This window comes from Aedes aegypti, chromosome 3, assembly GCF_002204515.2.
Source record: "Aedes aegypti strain LVP_AGWG chromosome 3, AaegL5.0 Primary Assembly, whole genome shotgun sequence".
Classification (NCBI taxonomy): domain Eukaryota; kingdom Metazoa; phylum Arthropoda; class Insecta; order Diptera; family Culicidae; genus Aedes; species Aedes aegypti.
Window position 1 is genome coordinate 346,711,035 of NC_035109.1, and position 24,407 is coordinate 346,735,441.

The 24,407-nt window shown below is 35.3% G+C and overlaps 1 protein-coding gene across 4 annotated transcripts in view; it reads left to right on the forward strand.

The window, feature by feature from the left end:
• Nucleotides 1-24,407, forward strand: part of LOC5566057 (protein kinase C-binding protein NELL2) — a 323,579-nt gene that overhangs the window by 265,298 nt on the left and 33,874 nt on the right. For 3 of the 4 annotated variants that reach the window (XM_021853475.1, XM_021853477.1, XM_021853478.1), the window contains exons 7-8: nucleotides 1,399-1,575; nucleotides 2,785-2,904. In XM_021853475.1, the coding sequence (XP_021709167.1) occupies nucleotides 1,399-1,575; nucleotides 2,785-2,904 (297 nt within the window). Of the gene's footprint in view, nucleotides 1-1,398; nucleotides 1,576-2,784; nucleotides 2,905-24,293; nucleotides 24,405-24,407 lie in introns of all 4 variants that reach the window. The other variant, XM_021853476.1, reaches the window with a different exon arrangement.

Here is a 24,407-nt window from a genome sequence, read left to right on the forward strand (position 1 = left end):
ATTCCGTATGATTAGGGTGTAACTTATTCCCTACTTATCACTAGATCTCTCTTTGTGATAGCTTCCTATATTCTCTAATAAATTTAGATGTTTGAATATCATTTTGTAAATCTCGTTGATAAATCTAGATGCAACAATACGCTTTATTTCACTGAGCGCTACCCTATCGTAGATCACCATCTTACCTCTTTCCACCATACCAGTTCACTTTATTACCTCTAGATTATTTTATATCTCTTAATAAACCTCCGCAAGCAAAGGGGAAATGCACAAGCGAATGAAATACTACCATCTTTTACGATCCTACGTGCATTTCAAAGTTTTATGGCCCCCACAAACTCATCCCCCTACCACCTACCACTACGCGTTGCCCAGACAATCAGTCGGGAGCCAAGTTACCCCCCTGTAACTACGTGTACCTGTCAATAAATTGTCATAGATCGTTACTGTTTGCTATCCGCAAACGTTACCAGGAGGTTGAAGGAGGGGTTCAATATTACCTCATCACCCGTTAGTGCATTGTATTCGGGCAACTTCAATTAGCAGGATACCATTCTTGGACAGGGTTTGTTTTTGTACGGAAAGAGCTTTTTAAGTGAGACATTAGAAAAGTTGCGTTACGCTTTGCTTTGCAACGTGTGCCTGGACTTTTGATTGCAAGACGCGTTCCAACGACGGACGACCTGGGAAAAGGAATGGCTTTGGCATTGAGTTCGATGCCGGTTGGTAATGAGAAATAATGGCCCCAAGGGTACGAGGCTGTAAAAGTCTGATCAATTGATTTGTTCGAATATGGTACGGTATCAGTTACGATGAAAGTAGTGTTGGATTTAAGAAGATAAGAGAGGAATGTTGATTTGAAAGTTGTAGATATTAATCTCTATAAAGTGAAACCAATGACAAGGAATTAAGCAGGTACTACAATCATTCAAAAATTTAGGAAGATTGCAATTGGATTATGGGAGGTGTGCCACCCTAAGAAAAAATATTGTTTATAAATAAATCGCAAGACCAAATAAGAATCATAAATGACAGGTAGCTATTTCATGATTTAGTAATTTATATTGATTTGTTTTCTTCACTTAACTTTTAATACGTAACGTGCAGCTTACATTACGGTGAAATGATTCATGATTTCAAGGCTTTTAGTCATGATGTAGTTTCATATCACGATAATACTCGTTCAACCCGAAATCATGACCCTTTTTCCTTGTTTAGGGTGCTGCTTTTTTCCCGTGTACTTAACAGAAAGACTCGTAACTGAACTATGCCTAGAACAAACAAAATTGTTTTATTTATCAAGAACTTTTTTTTTTACATATTACTGTTACATGACAAAATATATAATATCCGCTAATATATTTTTTATTCCACCTTTACCCGTCTTTTTCATTCCAGAAAATTGTTATATTAATAAGAAAGACTATGAACACGGCGAGAAGCAGATCCTAGGTTGTAGAAACTGCTCGTGCATAAACGGCAATATGATGTGTGATATGCTGCAGTGTCCGGAGCTCAAGTGCCCCCCGGAGCAGCAAATGTCGGTGACGGACGAGTGCTGTAAATTTTGTCAAGGTATAGTGGGCGCCAGCCAGTATCTCCGCCAGTACTATCCGGATCCCGTCAGGGTCGAAGCCGATGGATCATTCTGGTCCACTTCGGCGCTGGCACGTAATCGCGGCCCCGACGAGGAACTACAGGAAGAAGTACAAGGGGAAGAGGAGAATGATCAGGAGGATGAGGAGGAGCATGGTACAGGGCCGAAGCGACTGTTTATCCTGGAGTCGGATGGCCTCCGATCCGATAGCGTCGCAATCCGTTTTGGCCCGACGGAAACCAACGGCAACAGCAATAGTCATGAATCGTTCGCTCAGATCGAGGCCGATGAGGTCGAGCAGGACGAACTTAGAGAGGCCAGCTTCGATACCAAATTTGTTGAAGATCGGGACGATCGATAGCCCACTTCAGGCAGTCCCAACTTTGAATTGTTATTGTTACACGTATTTAAATAGGAAGTTTTTGAAATCACCGCGGAAGAGACACGTTGAATTGAATCCTACTTTGTTGGTTCATGTAGCTCTCAAACAGGTGTCACTGTACTTGGTATAATGTGTTTTAACATTATCTCTTGTTTCTTCTCTTATCTCTCTTCCCTTTTTCTACTAGCGTAATCCACATAAATGCGACATTTTCTTGTTATAAATTGTTACTATTTATTCTATGACGTAACCAAATCATTCCAAACTGAGTTCCTAAAATGCTTTGATTAATGTATGACTTATTGCTGGATGCTAACCACGATGCTCCCCTCGAAATAATTCCTCAAAGAGCTTCATAATCTTTTCACAGGTTTCGTATACTAATATTAATTAATTTCCATTCTACGTTTACTTCTTTTCATCCAAAAAAAATCACTTTCTTCAAAAACTGTACTCCTACCAACTAAATCGAAATTCGTACTTTGCGACGTGCTTCTTCTGCTACCACCGCTGTCCTGCTGAATGTCTTCATCATTTAAATTCCATCGGAACAATTCCATCCAACAATCCGCAAAAATTGGCTGTGCCTGCTGTGCTTCTCTAAAATATTACAATTGAACCCAAATTGGGTCATGTTGCCTATTACTTGCTAACACACCTTCGTCAAAATCGACAATCTTCAATCATCTTGGACTAACCAACAATGCGACTCCACAACCGCACAAATGACCCTTTGCGAACGGAATCCACGGGGTTCAATGACCCAAATGACGCTTTCGGCCTCCATTTATCTTCGAAATTCCAGGAGTGGACTATTGCTCAAAGGGTCACGCATGTCATACTAACGCTACGTGTCTTAATCTTAACACCAAGTACACGTGTACCTGTCGCTCGGGCTTCCACGGAGATGGGTATGATTGCTCTGGTAAGTGCTTGCTCATATTCATAATGATTTTATAACATACTCCATTTATCATAACCAACAATCTATGGTTGAACATCGTATTTACAATATCCATTTCAATAACTCAAATCATCGGAGAGTAACCTTTAAAACGCATTCATTATCTAAACCTGGTGACATTTCCGAACATTCTCATATTGGGCTTTGTTGAAAACAACCTAACCCAGGTGACACACACAGGAAACACTTTTAACGTCAAAGCACCTCGTTCTGCGAGGTCAACAACACCTAACCGAGCTAATTAAACAAGTGACCACATACATCTAAACACTCTACACACATTAAAATCGAAAACACATACAACATCACACAACAAATCAAGTAATGCAGTCTAATCAACGCCAACTAAAACGAAAAGAAAAACTATAATCATCATAATTACCATAATCTTTTTAGCTAGCCCCCCTTACGGCCCGGTTCGGGCGCGAAGGCTAAAGCTTCTTTAACACTTAACCGATAATAATATTTAATATCAGAGAGCTCCTAGCATACAGAACACCATTAAGGAAATGGGAAAGCACCACCCGTTCACCAACAACCTACAAACTCACCTGGTCTGGTTCGGATCGAGGGGTATAACCATCATAATCGTCTAACACCGACTCACAAAATACAACAACGAGAGGGTCGGGAAAACTGGGTTAAAACGGTGCTCTAATAACCACCTTGCCAGTTGCAATCAGTACTATTGAGGAGGGCTGCTGTCCAACCATTCATAACTCCACACAAACATACCGGCCATAGGATGCAATGTAATTTGAGAGAAAATTTCAACGTGTAACTTTTCCGCTCATTTTTCTAACAGTCAAGTGGAATGTCCTGTACACGGAGCCACAAATCAACCCAACTTTGACTTCTTTTGCCGCAATTCGGCTCTTCCGTGGGATAACCCAAATTCGGGTTAACTGACATAAACCTATCAGTAGGTAGTTTCCGTTTAATAACAGCAAAACAAACAACTCAGTTAAAAAAAAATCTACCCAGCGTTAGCTTTCGAAGTCTCCGTGATGGGTTAAAACAACTTAACGTTACACCCAAAAGTTGAAACCGTCATTATAGGCGTTTTCTGCGTCTATTGATGGCGGAAAAGTGTTCTTCTGAGCGACATGACGTTTTTGAGCGTCTATTGATAGGCAGATAATCCGGTCATTGAGTCGAGCAGTTTTTACGGTACAAATGGGGAAGTACAACTTGATATGCTTTTTGAACCACGCATACCAACAAGCGGGTTTAGTGCTGTGGTATAGTATTTGGTTCTCACGCTCATGACCATGGATCGATCCTGGTTGATGTCGCATGTGTATTTTTATTTCATGTGCGTGCATCACCAACACATGTATTAAAAAATAAAACTTCCACACATATGCCTCTTTTAAGTGCATGTATTGGAAGTATGGAAAAACGCAAAAAACCGAGTGGGTGCATACCAGATTCGAACCATAGTCATCGGATCGACTAGCGCACTGTGTATCTACTGCTCCAAACTTACTACTGAAATGAAGAGTAACCAAAGTCGATGTGGTTTTACGTTTCATATGCATGATTGCTCATGCTGTTGATAAACATGTGAACATGTGTTATCCCCAGCAAAATAAAGATATACAGTCAAGTCTCCTGTAAAGCGTTAATCATCGTATGTTGAACAAGTTTAATGTATATTCATAATAATTTATCACCTACCAGAGTAGCCACATTCTCTATTGTAGAACTTACTTAAGGACTGTTCATTTTATAAAGTGGACACCTTGTGCATGCTATATCTTTATAATATATCAATAGAATCGTAATCGGTTTTCTGTATACAGTATCGTTAGACTATTATATTATTGCACGATGGTGTTATAACAAAAAAGCCATCAAAATAATTATAATTCACACGAATAAAGAACAATGTTTAGAATGGTCAAAGATTGGTAGGTCTGGAGCCAAGTATAATAGTTGAGTCTACCAAAACACAATTTATTCATAAAAATTCGGATTTTTGGTATGTGAAAAATATTATTTAAGTTTGAAGAACATCTTTTCTAGGAAGTTTTTGTAGAAACTTCTTTGTTCTTCTTTGTAAGATCTTATATTTCCATATAAGAGGAAAATAATAGTATTACGATGCACAGAAAACCGATTATGATTTCATTGATAAACTAGCTAACCCAGCGTGGCTAGTCACGTTCCATAAGAATTTTCAAGCAAAAATCTCTTTCAAAGATTAATAATGTTTATGTTCAATTGCAAAATGATAACATGGACAGAGAAATTTCTCTGTTGATTAATATGCCATTGGTGTATGAATAATAAGCTGAGAAACGCATGATATTTATGAACGCAAAATCGCCCAAATTTATGCTCTAACCATACTACATTGTTATAGTGCCGTTATTCTGATCTGAAATAATTACAGCCTTAAATGCTGTTGTGAAATATTTCAAAAGTTCCAGAAGCTTCTATAAATTAGAGAGAAGAATCTGACTGAAAATTCTAGAATATTCTATTGAATCCCGATTAACCAGTGCTACAATTTCTGTATAGATCTTTGTGCTGCGATGGCGATCGTCAACGATATACAACGAATCGAATTGTAATTAGGGGACTATCGACTAATGAATATATCGAGTCATCGAACAGGAATGCTTTGGAAAGCTCTTTTAGGGGACCATTATAGTTACCATAAAAAAATATTTTTATTTTGCCTTCATAAGTCGATATCGAACCATGGAACATCGACTCAAGAAGGTTGTGTAAATAAAAAAAAAACTAGAATATTCGGCCCACAATCATGTTTATCTTTCCTTTGCAAATATCTTATTTGTTTTTGAACCTTATATTGAAATGACGAAACCCGTAATGAATCACATTTTCAACTTGCATCGGAATTTAAGTGCGGTCGAACAGCATAAAGTTGGTTTGTTTACATTTTGATTACCGTCCAAGTTCATAAAACCGGAAAACTACAATGATAAAAAGATCGTGACTTTTATACGAATTAGGAAGGACAAAGCTCCGGAAAACTCTAGAACACCCTGTGCAATAGCTGTTATAGTGCTCCACAATTTGCAATAGAGTCCTAAAATGGTTAATTAAATCTTGTTTTCATTTAATAACACGAAAGATCATATTACTGCAACTACTTTAGCAATTTTTCTCGCTCAAATAACGGATATATCATATTTAAACTTTAATTTCAAAATTGGATCCATAAATGAACCTTGACACTTGAGATCATGTTTGACGTTCGCTTAGTCGACAAAAATATCACAGGGGTTTTAGTTTTAACACTGGGGTTGTTGCTATCTGACATTTCGGAAGGGACACGGAAAACAAAATACACCCGAAATTTGAGTTCAAATCAAGAAGTGTGACAAAATCTATAAAAAACATAAAAAAATGTTTTTTGTACTTAAACAAATGAAAAACATTAAAAAATTGAGTAAACATGTGTTTTTGGCCTGAACGTAAGCGTTTGGCACTAAAATTGGGACAGGGCTTTAGGACCCTATTGTAATGTTGTTACATTAAAATGGACTTTTGCAGTGCTCTTAATTTGACTGTTGTTGTGCTCTTAAATTGCTGTTGTATGCTGCTCAATGAAACCTTTCAAATCGTTACTGACAGACAGAAAACTCTGGGATTTTATATACATGATAAAAAAGATATAGCATAAACAAGGTGTCCTCTTTATAAAATGAATAGTCTTTAAAACATGAAAACTCTGTGGAATCTTTTGCTGGTGCTATTCAAAGAAAACAAGATCACGGTTCTACTTTCACATTGATAAAAAAATATCGATCCAATGCTGATGAATGCTACCCAGAATGAGCCGATTATAAGAAACCGTGCCCCATATATGGGATTAAATTTTAACCATGGTTTTAGTATAATAGTAAAAGAGTTTTCTATAGATGAATCGATCATTTTGACTCAAGAACAACTTCTGCAAATTGGCTATTAGTTTTTGCAAGCAATTTATTTTAAGAATTATGGCACCGATATGTTGATTTTAGAACAGATCGTTCAGTGGGGAGATTGTAGTAAACCGTTTGGAGAAGTCAAGAGAACATATATACTGATTTTTTTTATCATGAAAAATATGAAAACAATATTTCATTTTTATATAACGCAATAATCTTTTTTTTATCATTTTTAATTTTGACTATCTATGAATTGTAATAAGAATTAGTTGTTCAGGACAAAATTTCAGAGACATTTTCGATAAGAAAGTTTTTCTAAGAACAACTTATGCTGTCCATAAAGGCCCATATTGAAAAAAGTAGGCACTGAGAAAATAGCGCTCAAACTTTGAAGTTTTTCTTTCATACAAATGTTTATAATTTTCTATTAGGGGCCGTCCATAAATAACGTAGCATTTTTCACTGATTTTTTACACCCCCCTTCCCTCTCGTACCGTTTCGTCACAAATGCTGATACTTCCCCTTGGAAAATACGTAGCATATCAAGCACCCCTCCCCCTTTTTCTTCTTCTTCTTCTTGGCATTGACGTCCTCACTGGGACAGAGCCTGCTTCTTAGCTTAGTGTTCTTATGAGCACTTCCACAGTTATTAACTGAGAGCTTTCTATGCCAAAGTTGCCATTTTTGCATTCGTATATCGTGTGGCAGGTACGATGATACTCTATGCCCAGGGAAGTCGAGAAAATTTCTAACCCGAAAAGATCCTGGACCGACCGGGAATCGAACCCAGACACCTTCAGCATGGCTTTGCTTTGTAGCCGCGGACTCTAACCACTCGGCTAAGGAAGGCCCCCCCCTTTGCATTTTTTATTAATTTTCCTCAGTGATTGGGTTGAAACAAAAAATTAGAATTCAGAAGTTCAATACAAAATTTGATATTAATTACTGACTAAAATGTAAGAATAATCTAATCTAACAGTATGATATACAGTAGCGCTCGAAAGTAATTTGGAAAACAGTTTCAAATAAACACAGTTCCTGTTACATAATTTTGGTATCTAGTTTCATATAGGCTAAATTGTATTACTTTTGCTGTTGTCACCAAGCCAAACAAGTTTACTATAGTAAATGTGAAAAAAAATTGATTGGATTGATGAAGCTCGTTATTGTTGAGTTAGGGTACAATATATTTTTAGTTAGAACAAAAATTTCGTTATTAAAGGATTGTTTTTTTTTAATTATTCTTTGTTAGGAAATAGATTTCAATGAAAATGAACAATACAATATATTAATTCGAAATGAATTATTATCCAAATTCAAATCCATTTGGCAATCAGTGGCCAGATATAGAAAAGATTGCACTTGATAAATTTGGAATGTTTAGAAAATTTTAGCGATTATTATACAAGTTATTTATCTCTATTAATATTTCAGCTGAACTTCATTATCTTTCTTCATAATAAAATAAACCTACACAACCTATAATGAAACAGTTAAATAATAAAAAATTATCAAATTACCAAGTTATCAATAAAATTGAATGATAGGGCAATTTCGATATCACTCGAATCTGTTGTCCACATTAATATTCAGGCTATTCCATCAAGAGCATTGATACATCAAAACAAATCGATGAGTTGATTGAGTGAGATCTCTTGCAACATTGAATGCATAATACACGGTATAAATATCTTGTTTCATGTAATATTTGCCGAAAAGAGCATATTTTATTGTCTTGAAAACGGCTGACTTTATGACTTGTTAACAAATGAGAAAACAATGTACTCCAAGTAGTTAAAGCATTGATTTTTAATTTATTTATTAAATTTTGATTTTGTTTATTTATAAATTTATCAATTAAGACACGAATATAATATAATATTTACATAACCATTTAAAGCTTTGAAAAATCTGTTTGATTACATTCATCAAGAAAATCTAAAATTTCTCAGATTTCTTTTCAATCTTGATGAATGTTTTGAAGCTGAATCATCATTTTATAAACCAAGTTTATAAGTCAAACAAAACAGAGGACAGAGCCTGCATCTCAGTGTTCTTATGAGCACTTCCACAGTTATTAACTGAAAGCTTACTGCGCCAATGACCATTTTTGCTTGCGTATATCGTGTGGCAGGAACGAAGATACTCTATGCTCTGGGAAGTCGAGAAAATTTCCAACCCGAAAAGATCCTCGACCGGTGGGATTCGAACCCACGACCCTCAGCTTGATCATGCTGAATAGCTCCGCGTTTACCACTACGGCTATATGGGCCCCGTAAAGATCCCCCTCCCCCCTAAATAGCTACGTCATTTATGGATGACCCCTGACATTTCTTCCTGACATATTTAACACAACCGCATAGCTTACTAATTTTGCTTCTAATGATCAGCAAAAAATAATAAACTTGAACACAATTCACATTTGCAGCTGAAATTTAAATTAAAAGTTCATATGGGGACTGGTATACCTTTATTTTTCAATATGGGACTGCACCAACTTCATATTTTCCAATACATTTTCAAACAATGTGTAGGGGACGGACCTGGTGTAGTGGTTAGAACACTCGCCTCTCACGCCGAGGACCTGGGATCGAATCCCATCCCCGACATAGTCACTTATGATGTAAAAAGTTATAGTGACGACTTCCTTCGGAAGGGAAGTAAAGCCGTTGGTCCCGAGATGAACTAGCCCAGGGCTAAAAATCTCGTTAATAAAGTCAAACCAACCAATGCAATAATAAAATGCAGATTAAAATAAGTTTTATTGCACTCATTCGATAACTGTCAAGTAATGATACATAGTTTTGACATCATGAATGCTCTAAAGCATGACTTTAAATCGACAATATGTTGAGCATTATTATTATAAGTAAATTTTCTGGGATGTAGAAAAAATATTGTTCGGAAAAGATCTTCACGAGTTTTATATAGTTATGCGGCTTGGCAAACCTCTGAACGAACACCAACACCAAAAAATCCACTTAAGGGTTGAAGAAATCATTTCGTGACGCGTTCACCATTATTTTGCGATTATGTTGTGCACATAAGTTTTTTGAGAATTATTATTTATGTATATCAATTCCAAAAATATGGAAAATATGGCTTTGGTGTAAAATGTTGAGTGCGATAATTAAACCTTATTGTAATTTCTGTAAATTCCAGTTAGGTACTATTGCATCTTCTTTACAAAAAAAATTTAACGGTAAATGTAAATGACTGCTAATAAGAGCGGTTTTAAATTAAAAAAAAGTTTGAAATTCCAATCCCCATATCTTTCTTAGGGGTCGTCCATAAACCACGTGAACATTTTTCCTGACTTTTCAGTCACCTCCTCCCCCCTCGTGCTTTTGTGTGGTTTTGACGAATAACCCCCCGCTCGCCCAATGATCATGTGTTTCATTTGTTCATGAATGAAACATAAATTTGAAAAATGGGAGAAGAGATATTTATGAATTGGTTTGCTATTATTAAGCAAAATGTGAGATTATAGTGTGACAAACTTCTGCAAAAATCCCTAACAAAATTAGCTCAAAAAAGATTTGTTTCTACTGCAGTGTTCCTTATTATTGTTTGAGGAATTAGTTTTCACTTAGAGATAATTTTGTATTAACATTACAGTACTAACATGTGGGGAACATTTTTTTTTTTCAAATTTTGTCATAGTAATTTCCATAGAAATCTTAATCGTCTTCTAATCGTTGTTGGTAAAGAAGATATGAAATATTGAATTTTAAAACTTTTTTTTTTAATTTGAACCATCCGACTGCTAATGAAACCTTTCAGGTTTAGTTGATGGTGGAATTTTCTTTGAAACACAAATGGGTGGACCGTGGTCTTTGGCTAGATACCCCCTCCCCGCTAAATGATAACATAGTTTATCAACGGCCTCTATTTTGATAAGTAATTGTTAAAAGAATTACGGTAATCCAGTTTGCTGTATGCACACTTAGATGTTTGATTACAATATTACATCGTCAAATGAATCGAATCCCACAAACCCTGGGTCTCCTACTACTTCGTCCCCAACCATGCGACTAATAGGAGACCGAAATGTAAATAAATGAAAAGTAAATCAATCAGCAAACGTCAACGATAAAATTCTGCTTATAAAGCGCCCGACTGTTATAGTCAAGTGTGTTTATTTGTTTCTCCCTAATATATTACCCAACCCAACACGCACGGCATGAAATTCTATTTCCATTGCAAATGTATAAGTCATTGCCGATAATATAGATATACAAACATATAGATTTCGACTCTGGTATAAGTAAGAAATTCCCACAGCACCGCGTTGGTACTTTAAATATATTTATAGAACATATCATCTCACCCCTTCTCGCACTTGGCTGTCCAACGGGTGTTGTATTTTGCTCCTCTTGCAGGTTGTCCTCCGTGACAAGATGGTTCCATGTTGTGTGATGTAGAGAACTCCACACATGAGAAATTGTGATAGGCGAGTGGTGTGGGTTTGTGTTTAAGGATCCGAAGGTTGTGGTTTCGAATTCAGCTACTGTTATTATTTTTTTGTTTTTCATATTTTGGTGTCTAAGGCAAATTTCTTGTGGCGGAGCCTTGGAGCAATCGGGTATATGGGGTAGCTAACAAGGGAAGGTCACGATGTGTTACACGGGGTTTTCAACCGGACTATTTTTGTTGGATTCAACATGTCGAAATATGTAAAACCCCAAAGTCTTTCGGGTGATGAGCCAGGGAGATGTAGTATGTTGTTAACAAAATGTTAATAAAATCTTAAATTTGTTTTACCAAATTAGGATGATAGTGTTGTCTAACACAGATCACCTAGATATAAGAAATGAATGTAATGTTTGGAATGATACTAATAAAGAAATTAAAAAAAAACATGTACATCGTAATGTTCTGAATGGCTTCAACGGATGACGCATGAATTTGGATACTAGGTTCAAATAATGACTTATTCAGTAGGTACAAGAATGTTAACACTTTTGACCGGGTTAAATCCGCTCGATAAAGGCAATAAATACATTACTTAGAAAAGAGATAACTTAACTTTATATAAAATGAGTAGTAGAAAATCGGTAAAATAGAATGGTGTTTGATTTTCGATGATGTTATTACTTTCAATAAAACTAACATTGTTGCTAAATAAATAACTTTACTCAAGAAAATTGTTTTAAAAAGAACAAAATGTTTATTATTTATGTGTGATTTTTTGTGTATTCATACACTAACAAATGAGGCCATTTGAAATCACAGATCTGACTGTTATTTTTTTAGTTTCAGTTCAGTCATTTAAAACGACAATATTTTCACTTGTCCCACTAGTTTCCAAAATTTTCAATATTTATCTTGAACTTTGGCACAAACATTAAATTTAAATATAGCATAGATTTAGTAGGAAATCTGAAAAATATAGTAGATCTTATTCATTTTATTTTTTTAAGAACCCTCTCTATACGATTTCATTTACCCATTTGTCACACGGTACCTTATTTCGATAGTCACTCAAGCAAAATGATTATCTAAATACAGGAATCTATTATGATAATTCACCACAAGAAATCGGGTTGAATTTCATAAATTTGCCTGAAGAACCAAAAAATAAAAACAAAATAAACACTCACGTTGATTCAGAATCGAACCAAGGACCTCCCGATTCTTAAACCAGTACTAACTCCACGAACCTATCAACGGCTTAACGGGAGAAGTGACAAAAGCAATATATAAAGCGTTTTATATTGCAATATTCATTCCATTCCTCTGACATGTCCACCATCCATTTGCCGCGTGACCATTTGCCTAAGTGTGCGTTTCCGATGCCATCATTCGGCTTCGGATTGGTTGTGCAATTGTGTGGGTCGGGCGTAAACATTTAGATTGCTCGAATTTTCAAGTCCAATGTGCTCGATTTCAATTGACGGGTTTGCCCGTCTACGCTTAGGAGGCGAATCTTACCATCAATAGGTGGATTTAGCACCTAATACGCTAGGAGGGAAATCCGCCATCCGAATTATTTTGGGTGTAGGTAAACTCGAAAGAACCCAAATTTGACTTATTCCATTGAACTTCGACGATGGGTCGGTGCATCTCTCTCTGTTTATGACAACATTGCTGTTGCGAGAGAGGCAAAACAACCCAACCGTGGGTAAAAACTAAATGCAGTTTAACCAATTTTGAGTATATAGAACTTATTTTTTGGGTAATCTGATTTCTCCGTGTAAGGCCGTATAATAACAAGCAAGAAATGGTTCTTATTAGGCGCTATTTATTAAGGGGCTGGCATCTCACCTGTCACCAATTTTATGTAGCAGAAAGCTTTAATTAGAAGGGTGTACATGTAAAATATGCTCCTCTTAATAGCCAACTGGCATAGAGAAATCCCTTCCCCTCTTGTAAAAAGGGGATCGACAGAAGCTGCAATATTTCCTATACTCATAGGTGTCAAAAAACGGTACAATAGTTCTCAAACAGCACACAAAAATAGCCTAATATGATATAAGGATATATCTTACGCAAATAGTTCCATCGAAAGTCACGTTTTTTATACTTTGGAGCATAGTTTCCCAAACTGTGGGTCGCGACCCCCAGGGGGAGAGCCAGAGAAGCTCCTTATAACCTGACATTGTATAGCCCACGTTTTAGTTTTTTGATAAATTTACTACAAACAAAATAGCGGCCAAATAATTTTTACATGGGTAATGTCGGTCCTTCAAGGAACATCCGAATATCTTAAAAACCAGATGATCAATGATCAATATCGATGCAGATTCTGGAAATAAAAAGTTTTTTGAGAACTTGCGGAAAAATGGTTCAAATATATATATATATATATATATATATATATATATATATATATATATATATATATATATATATATATATATATATATATATATATATATATATATCAAAACAAAAAAGTTATAGCGATTTGAGTTTTTTTTATTATGAAAAATTGAAGCTGCTGGTTAATCTAGCGAATCTTCTAGCGTGTATTTATCTATTTTCAATTTTTTCGAAAAAAAACTGAGTAAAAACCGTAAAAAAAACTTAAAAGGCACGGCCTTATTCTATAAAAAAAAAAACTTTTTGCCGATTTTCTAGTTTTCTAATGGGCCGCGAATATTATGCTTGACGGCCAGATGAGTCGCACATCTTAAAGTTTGGGAACCTTTGCTTTAGAGATTGTATGTTAATCCTCGTTCTTGATAACAAACTTGTAGGGGTAAAATGATTTTTTTTAAACTTAAATATCTCTAAAATTGAATATTTAAGGCGGTTTGCTGAGTTTCATTGTTTTTACTTTGGTTTATCGCTTCGTCTCAAATTCCGAACACTAGGGTTTTGTATGATGAGTTGATTGAAATATTTTGCTGAAATACGTCATCAAAGTTCGAACAAATGGCTGTGAAATGCAACTTAATTTTAAAGTGTTTAAACTTTTTTATACCCTAAGAGTTGTAATGATTCTCTTCAATTCTCTCAAAGTAAGTGAAACCAGCTTAGATAAATTTGTTTACAAAATTTAAGCTTGTGCTAGAATAAGGGCGTAAGTAACGTGATCGAGTTCTTTTCGTCAATCCTTTCTTCAGTGAATAAAAGTGACTAGTTGCATGTTTAATGTCAGTTTTGCACACTATGATGATAATAAATCTTCGAGCTGTTTAGTAGAATACCTATAAGTGGATGAAAAACCGAATAAAGTACTATACCATTTATTTCCACTAGAGTTTGTATCCTTTGACAGATACGCGTATTTCGAACTCAAGACGGCCTTACACGTCTTCAGTGTCGTGTACTAGACTCGACTTAAGTCAAGCATGAGATCTCGCAGGCGGATTTCCCATGACGGCGCGCAAAATTCTCCGGCAATTTTCTTCTTGTTTCGACGCCAGTTCAATAATCTCTGAACCGATTGTTATTTTGTACATGTAAACAATATACTCCTATCAAGTTATACCCAGATTTTCACTAATGTTTAACCACTGACAAAAAAGTTATACATGGATAAAAATGATTTTTTTCGAGTAGATGTCTTAGTCACACAGACATGAGTAGTTCGAAGTAGTAATCCTTTATAAGAAAGATTCGCGGAAGCTGACATTTCTGTCAAAGTGTGAGCCAATCGGGCAGCGAGAGCTGTCAAAGCGTGAGCCAAACGAACATGCGTTGTGTTTGTTTTGATCTTTTCTTGAGGAGTAATGTAATCCGCTCGAAATTATTTCGGTGAAAGTTGTTTCGCATGGAGCAAAACATATGAAACATTTTCCCTTTTTAATTTTTGTCAATGCGATTTGTAGTTGTGGATTTTTCTGCTGTTTCTTAGTTTGGAAATGTAACTCAAAGATCTATAATGAAACAAAATACACTTTTTAGCTATGAGAAAGTCATGTCCGTGTTACAATTATTCTCGACGCCAAGCAAACTCAGCACTACTCTTCTGTTGCCAAATCATTCTATTTTACTTCCGCTTATCTCTCTATAAAGGATCACTAGTTCGAAGCGTTGTCAAAATGTTCCCAATAAGTTTTTGACATTGCTGTCGATGTGAATCGATAGTGGATTAGGGGAGCCCATATGTAAACAGACAAACACGTAATTTGTTTTTGAGTTTATTCTAGAAAAATAGAAAAATAAACGCCCCATTGGCTTAGACTTCCAAACTACTTAATTTTCTCTACATTCTTGAAAAGTACCAAATCGCGAACAAAAGTGAATAATAAAGTTTGTTTTTCTATGGAAGCAAAACAGTATCGAATGTTTCTTTTTTTTCGGATTGCAATGAATTTAATGTAAATTCTTGAGGCTCCAGAGGTTGCTACACAACTATTCCATAGCTTTATAGATTCCTCGTGAAAAATCTTAAGGAATTATTCTAGAGATCTAGAATCTACAGCATTATCTTCTACGTACAAAGACTGCTCCAGGGTTCCTCAAAGAAATTTTTATTAAAATTCCTTTAGCAATTCTCCCAAGAATTTGCCTTGAAATTCCTTCAAAATTTGCTCCAGAAAACCCTTTAGCAGTCCAATATTCTTTCAGAAATTCTTGTACCGGTTTTACAGTTATTACTCTGAGATACCAGAAAATATTCCTACATAAATTCTTCCAGTATAATTAGCAAAGGTTTAAACTAGAATTGAAGCTCTCATGGTATTTTTTCAATAAGACTTAAGTCGTTTTCAGGACCAATCCTTCAATAACTACCCCACAGATAATCGCTTGAATTGCTCCATAAGTTCTTCCAGCGAATATTCCACAAAATTTCGAGTTCTTTCAAAGATCTCTTGAACCATTTTTGAAGTAAATTCTCCATTGATTCTTCAATTTAAAAACTCATTCAGGGTTTAAAAATTGATAGTGTATTTCATCAGTGATACCTAGGATTTCGGTTAGGAGCGTCTACCGGATTTTTTCACGATTTCCTCCAATTATTAATTTTCCTTTGCATCTCCTTGATAAAAATCATGGAGAAACAGTGCAAGAGTTCTATGAGAACTGAATAGTTTTCTGGGGGTATCATTGGAAATAAAATATAGTAGTTGAATTTTTCATGGTATCTCAAGAGAAAATCCTGGAGGAATTCCTTGAAAATTTGTGAAGTAATCGCTTAATGATCTCTTGAAGAAATCTTCGAAATAATAGTTGAAGGGAACTAACAAATACCTTAACATCATTCTGATGAAATTTATCAAGAAAATCATCAAACAACATGTAGGTAGTAATATTTGACGCAACGCACAGTGCGTTGATTGTAAGGAATTTTTAGAAGGAAACACAGAATTTGATCTAGAATCGAATGAGCAAAAACGATTGTTTGAACCACCTTAATATTACATAGAATATGCAGTACTAGCATTAAAAAGTACGCAAAGGCCGATTGTTGAAAATGTTCAAGTATAGGAAACTGTTAAACAGCTTCTAACGAACCGATTGACCTGAAATTTGAATAAAATCTCATAAATAACTTGAAATTTGATTTATAGGAAATTAATCATATTTCAATCAAGAGTTTAGAAGATATTAAAAAATTCTGTTTCGAAAAAAATGCCAAAAGTTTCTAATTGGAATATTTTTGAAATGTGAATATTTAGAAGCAGGCATGCTTCTGAAAATTTGTTCACTAAGATGAAATGCAAACTTTGTAGATTATATTTATCGTTAATTTTTTTTGTTTTCATTATATCTTTGTATCAATGTAGACTTTTGTCAAAATGGGCGAATTTTAAGAACTTGGAGACTTTTGCATAGAATTTGATGATTTATTCACAGATCTGCAGTTCAAATTTCTGGTCCCCGAAGCAGAGATACAGGTCTCCAAACTCAATCATTCTGTATGAAAATAACCTTTGTGCTATAAACACTTCTAAAATACTTATTATCGCCGAATAAAATAACTTGAAATAAGATTTTTGTCTATAGAGCAACGCATTGTGTAACGTCGCAAGGGATTCCCACAGAATCCGACCAGTGGATTACAACAAAATAGTAGCACAATTATATCAAGATCTGTTACAAATGACAATTTATGTTTCATTTTTGTTAGAAGCACTTTGAGTTGATGGACGAATTTATAACTCAGTTAAAACAAAATCAGTTATTATAACAATGCCTGTTTCAAATTTGTTTCAATTTAAAACATAATTATAACGAAATTTGTTATAATTTTTTTTAATCAATTTCTTATGACAAATTGTGTTATAATTTAGTTATGGAAAATAACAAAATAGGTTATATTTTTGTTTAATTTGAAATATAATGAGTTACATTTTTGTTTAAATTATAACATATTTTGTTTCAAGACAATTGTAGAGACAAATATGTTATTGTTTTGTTATTTTAACTACTAACCAGCCAAAATTATAACATATATTGTTAGAAAAAAACGCTCTAACTGAGTAACAAAACCTGTTACAACTCCGTTGTAGTCCACTGTTAGGGAATCTTTTAGAAAGAAGTTTCGAGAGATGTCTGGTCAAATTGTCCGAAGAATTTTGCTTTGAAATGTTATTCCTTTCAGTCTTTGAAATGTGATTTCTTTTAGTCTCTTTTATCAGCCCTGACCATCTCGGCATATTACTCTTCAATAATTTACATTTTCAATACTGAATAAAAAGTTGAGTAGATAAACAAAAGGTTTATTATTTTTAAATACAAATTTCAATATTGATTGAAAACATATTACTGTTTCAATTAATTCATACAGACTAAGCTCATTTTACCGGAAATCGGGGAATTTCACCGTAATCTAAACAGTTGAACAGTTAGGTAAAATAAAACACCGTAATTTCATCGGAATTTTACGGATTCCGGTGATTTTTTACCGAATACTGTAAAAATTTACCGTACTCCGTTAATTTATTTCATCGAACTGTGCAACTGTTGAGATTTCACAGGAGTCCGTAAAATAATTTAAGTGTGCAATGTATGCTTGCTAAGTGGCACTCCCCTATTTAGAAAGGCCCCGGAAGGCTCTTCACCTTAAGTCAGACTGGACTAGAGGATAAACTGGACTTTAAAAGATAAGAAAAGGTGCCATCATCTTCAAGTGTTTCGATGTTTTGTTGATGTTTTCATTCTACAAAGTAGATAAATAATGCAATTATTTGGTTAGAGGTCGTTTATAAATCATTTCTTGGTCTTATGATGAATGGGGTTCAATGAATCGTAACGATCCATAGAAAATTTTCAAATTCTCTTTTCAAAAAAGCGTTGGGGCGGAGTAGATGTAATGTCACCTCGTCCTTAAGGAGCTTCAAATCTCTTTGGCATAACGTCTCAGCTAATAACTAATTGTAAAGTCAAAAGGATTATATATAAATTTTGTCGTAATGAAAATTCAACATGCTTAAAATTAGTTCAAAGGCCGCACATAAGCTTCCTAAAAGCCACAATTTGTTGAACACTGGTTTCTGAGCACTACCCTGTCTTTAACCAGAGGTTTCACAGACAGAACCGATCTCTACATTAGGCTACAAACAACACATGGAACAGTCATAGGGCCGATTGAGAATTCACGTTTTCCGAAACGCTACTATTGTGTTGTAATGATCGAAGTAGGTATTATACCCTCGGAAATCTTGACACTAGTCGACGAAGTTGAAAACTAAGGGCCCTATTTTATAAGTCGAGTCGATCAAAAACGACTCGACTGGAGTCACTGTCGACCAAAAACTTCGCTCGACTTGGCTCTGTCACTCGAGTTTATCGACAGTTGTCACTCTATGTGACTGGATTACTATGGGAGTCGACGGGTGACATCTGAAATATGCATGCTTGCTTTGATCGACAATGAATACAGACGAGTCACATGATTTTGCTCGAATTACAAAATAGACCCCTAAATCGGTCGCAGCAGTAAAGCTATGTGCAAAACTGCTAAAGAGGACACGATCCGTCATAAATTTTAAAAAATTCAAAAGCGGTGTTTTCGTTCAAAATCACGAAAGTTTACATAGACATGTGATCAGTGTATTCTATTGTCCAACCGAAACACAGTGAACACATTTTCGTCGAAAAAAAATCAGTATTGAGCAGAAAAACTCCTGTTGAAGTTTCGATGATGTCGATGATTACGATGATGGATCCTTGAACGTTAACCTTGCATTAAAATATATATGCACAAATGTCGTTGACTGAAACTACAATTAACGTTGTATAATACCCATTTTTGAGTGCATCATTGGAATAGTATTACATAGAAATTTTACCAAAACTGCGTATTTTTTATGTAAGAAGTTTTGAAAACGTACCGTTACGATTAACACATAAATCACCTCAACCAAAGCGCTGGTAAACATTCCCCGCCGATGTTTTTCGCAAATTAACGGTCCCCGTGTGGTTCCACCTACGTCCCCTAGCAAATCAAAATTAATTCACCAGAAAACACCTTGTTATTAGGAGCAGACCGCGAATCACAAGACGACGACAACGTGTCGCAGGCAGCCGCCAAACTTTGTCACCCCAAAAATAGTTTATCTCACAAGCCGCACACCGCTACGTGTGCGGTTCCTCTTGTTAATTATTCCCAGTTCTGATCTTGTTTTCGGACGGCAATATCCCACCTCAAAGCGGGACGCCTATGCCAAGAACGATGGTCCATCCCGGTCGTTTGAAGACTGGTCCAGGGTGGTCCGGTTCTGAAAAATACATGGCAAAAATTGAGTATTATCGATATTTTACTCATTTTTATTCATGAAAAGTGTTGCGTAACATGTTTAAGGGTTACATATCTTATTTCAGGCATTGTCACAATTGTTTGTTTATCATAGACCAAAATTGTTGTTTTCAAAAAACGAAACTTTTTCGAAAATCGAGTGTTTAGACAAACTTAGGCAAGAGTATTTTTCTCTAATCGATTCCTTGAAAGAGCATTTGAGAATGGAATACAGAAGCTGTCATTTTATTTTTTGACATAACCATCATGAAACACGTAAATTTAATAAATTGAATACAGATGAAGATTTTATCATCAATCTGTATTTAATCTTATTTTATTATTGAATCTGAAGATGATTTTGGTGAGAATAAAATAAGAGTTTAAGAGCAAAAATGGAGTTCTTTTTGTAAATTTGAACCTATTTGGGGTCAAAACTTACAGAACAACAATTTTCATTTTAAATTCTCGTATGTTTTCTCAACTATTCCTGCTGATGAATGTTTGACTGTATATTTCAACATGAAAACCTGTTTGAATATTGAGTTTATGACAGCTTTTTGAAAAACTGGACCTCTGTGCGACCGTAACGTTGGCGTGATGTGTTTCCCACGACAGACACGTTTCGCAAATAATCTCTTCATAATTCCGCCGAATAAATAAAACCACATCGGGCGCTCTAGCTTTAGCGACGGTCGTCATGGCCAGAATTTTCGCAAGCGCCAGTTCGGTGAACAAGTGTGTTGACTGGGTGACTTAATAAATGAGCCGGCTTGATTGGGCGAGACGGCCAAATGCCAGCTAATTAATTTGCCAAAATCATCGGGAAATCCGACATACGTCAATTGACACCGATTCGGAAAGCGAGATGCATGTGCAAATAGTGCACTAAGTGCAAATAGGCAAAACACCTAGACCGTGTCATTTGCAATTTGACGGGATCAAAGAGATTATAAATGAGTTTAGAAACTGAATCCAAACACCATCGTTGAAGAAAAATAAAACTATGGCCAAATATCAAACTTTGTAACGGTGATATGATATCTACTCCGATGTGAGTCTATTCACAATTAGATATTATGAATGTGAGTCTATTGACATTTAAAGAGAAGAATTATTATGCACGCAAACCATACAATACATACGATATAATTCTCGATTACTTTTTCAAATCGACGTAAGTCACTTTCATAAGGTTTTGAGAAAATTAATTAAAAAGAATCCCAACCTACCTGCTAAAACTGTTTTAAAATTAATCAACTATTTAACATTTTTTTTGCCCTGTACATTGCCTAAATTTTGCATACAATCAGCTCGCATTAAAAAACTAACTAGTTTCTATTATTTCTCATAAAAAAATTATGACAAAATGATAACCCGTTTTATTCAGTTACTTGCGACATTTTTGTACCAGTGCAAAATTGGCTCAAGTAGTGTTTTGTTTTGATTCGTGGTTAAGTCACTTTGTCTCTCCATACAGCGGAGCGGCGAAAGTAGTGGTTAGGTTGCGAAAGTTGAAAATCTTACTTTCGTCGTTTAGAAAATCCGGAAATTGAACGTTCTAAAAGTGAAAAATCGAGTTAGTTCAGAGCAGAACATGTAGAAATTCGTCTGCGAAACACGTAAAATCGATAAAGTAAGTTTGTGAACTTTTTTGACTTGAGTCTGTTTGAATAAGTTTTCGAGAATCGGGAAACATTCCCATCCTTCGTTAGTTAATCTTCATTCAATAACCAGATTATATTTTTTTGTAATATTTGGAATCCCGAACAAAGTCGAATAACAGCCATATAACATAGCACTAACAAGTTTTATTATCCTTAATTCAATATTTTTTTTTTTTTTGTAATTTCTCATCGTATTAGGCTGTTTATCATCACGCCCATCTGTCATGAAACGGCCTACTTTCCTGCACTGAAGTATGAAGTGCGGGAATAATCATTACGCAACTGAAACCAGTGCTTCTTCTTCTTCTTCTTCTTTCTGGCGTTACGTCCCTACTGGGACAGAGCCTGCTTCTCAGCTTAGTGTTCTTATGAGCACTTCCACAGTTATTAACTGAGAGCTTACCATGCCAATGACCATTTTTGCATGCGTAATATCGTGTGGCAGGTACGATGATACTCTATGCCCTGGGAAGTCGAGAAAATTTCCAACCCGAAAAGATCCTCGACCGGTGGGATTCGAACCCACGACCCTCAGCTTGGTCTTGCTGAATAGCTGCGCGTTTACCGCTACGGCTATCTGGGCCCCATAAAACCAGTGCTGTAATGATTCATTACGCAACGCTTTCTCATTACGCAGCTGTTTTGAGTTGCGTAATGAATCATAACACAATTTTTTTTAAAAAATTGTAACATAATGGGGAATACTTCCGATATAATTTCTGACACCCTCAAGTTCTCTTCTACGAAATTGCAAAAAAAAGTTGTATGTATCGTTGCAGAGCTCGATTTTCACTGTACTGTAAAAATCATCATTCTTCAACTTGTTCCGTAAACTACTATTTCATTGTCAATGACAAGGCTTTTGTTATCAACAGATTTTGAGTTGTCAGATCGAAGATGCCATCGACGGGTGAATGACGTCAAATATTTTTGATCAATAATCGATCATAACTAGTTGATAACATAATGAGTTTTCAAAGGGAGAAATTGAACGGATAACATAACTTATTGTCAACCTGTTTTAAACGATTAGATATTTTTTTATGATATCATTAGTATAAAATTTTTGTCATGACTCCACCAAAACAATAACAAATCAATCATTATTAGCATTTATTGGGTTTTCTCGGTGAATGCGATACTACTCAAAGTGGAAAGGAGCAAGGAAAGTAATGAAAGAATATGATGGATAGAATCGCAAGCGAGTGGCGAGAGAAATGAATAGAAGTTGAAAACTAATAGAGGGTACAACAAAATCGAAACGACAAATCGTTGGTTTTGAACAGCTAGATGTTGTAGCGTTGGTCACTACTAACACTAGACAGGCAAAAATTTGTCGCCTCAACCTGTTAACTATATTGTTCGGCGGATGTTACAGTTCTATCGATCGGTGGCATATTTTCGGGGGGATTCATATGAAAGTCGCGTTGCTTATTGGATTTTTTCGCGCCTCGTCTCATATGCCCTTAATTCGCCCAAGTGATCTTTATTTGAACCGAAGTTTTTGAATTTATTCGCCAATTGGATTTTAGTTCCAAAGTTAAATCCCCGCATGACCCGCATATTTATAATAAGCATTTATTGGCTTTTCTCAATGAATGCGATACTACTCAAAGTGGAAGGGAATGGTGAAGAAATTCAAAAAATTTTATCGAGAAAAAATAAATTTGATTGAATTTTTATCACGCACGGACGATTTAGAGCATAAATCGGAATGTTCGGGTTGATACGGAGATCAATTGAAGTAAAAATGTCAACGAAAACTAAGATTTTGAAAAACCCCGTTTGAAAATTAGAACTGACGTGAATTTTAGCTCGGGAGTCTGAGGTTTTTCAGTGATGTCAATATCGTTATGATATGATGTCAAATCTGATGGATTTCTTTTTGAATGGGTTACAATAATTAATGGATATATTTCCGAAAATGCAGCGAAAGTTTTCAAAAATATTTGTTTTACTCACGTTTTTAATATGAACTATTTACGGCTCATCCAAAATTTCTAAAATATTCATGTAAAAAACGTTGCGAGGGGGTGGGTGGGTGTCGAAAATGGCCATTTTTAGCGTTATGAAATTTGTGAATGAACCCTTGTTATTCAATTTTACTCGGGATATTTCAATGTTGCAAAGATGAAATAATATTAAAGATTAAAATGATTACGGCTCCGAGCCTTGAACGAAAAATAATAAGATGGTCGATAATTTGTTTTCCTTTTAAAACTTTGTTCACTTTATTTTACCGATTCAGAGGCTAAGGGCCACAAAACATATACTAATACTTTATCTAAATTGAACTTGCACGTAAGTCTTTATCATAAATATCTAGTCGAATCTTACTATTTTTCATAGATTGACTATTTTGAATAAAGGATTTGTTGAAAGACTATTTCGTTGTTCCATGTATGCGTATGTTAGGGTATTACAAAATAGCTTCTAAATTTTATGAGATCAACTTCAACACGGTTCAATCTTTTTATTGATATATGGAACTTCCTGCAAAGCTTATTCAAAGGGTAATGCTCCGTCCACGCTCTCCTCCTGAATTCTCCAAGAAGAAAAGTAAATCAAATAAAACACAAGCCACAGTTTAAAACAACATCTTAATAATTTAAGAAAACTGCAATAAATAATTCAATAATTTAGATACTCCACATAGGCGCAAAGTACGACGACGGCGTACGCACGGTAGACGTCAACACCACAAAAATAAACACTCACAGAAAAAGAAAAACGAGGTGGTTCAGTCGAGAGAAGGTG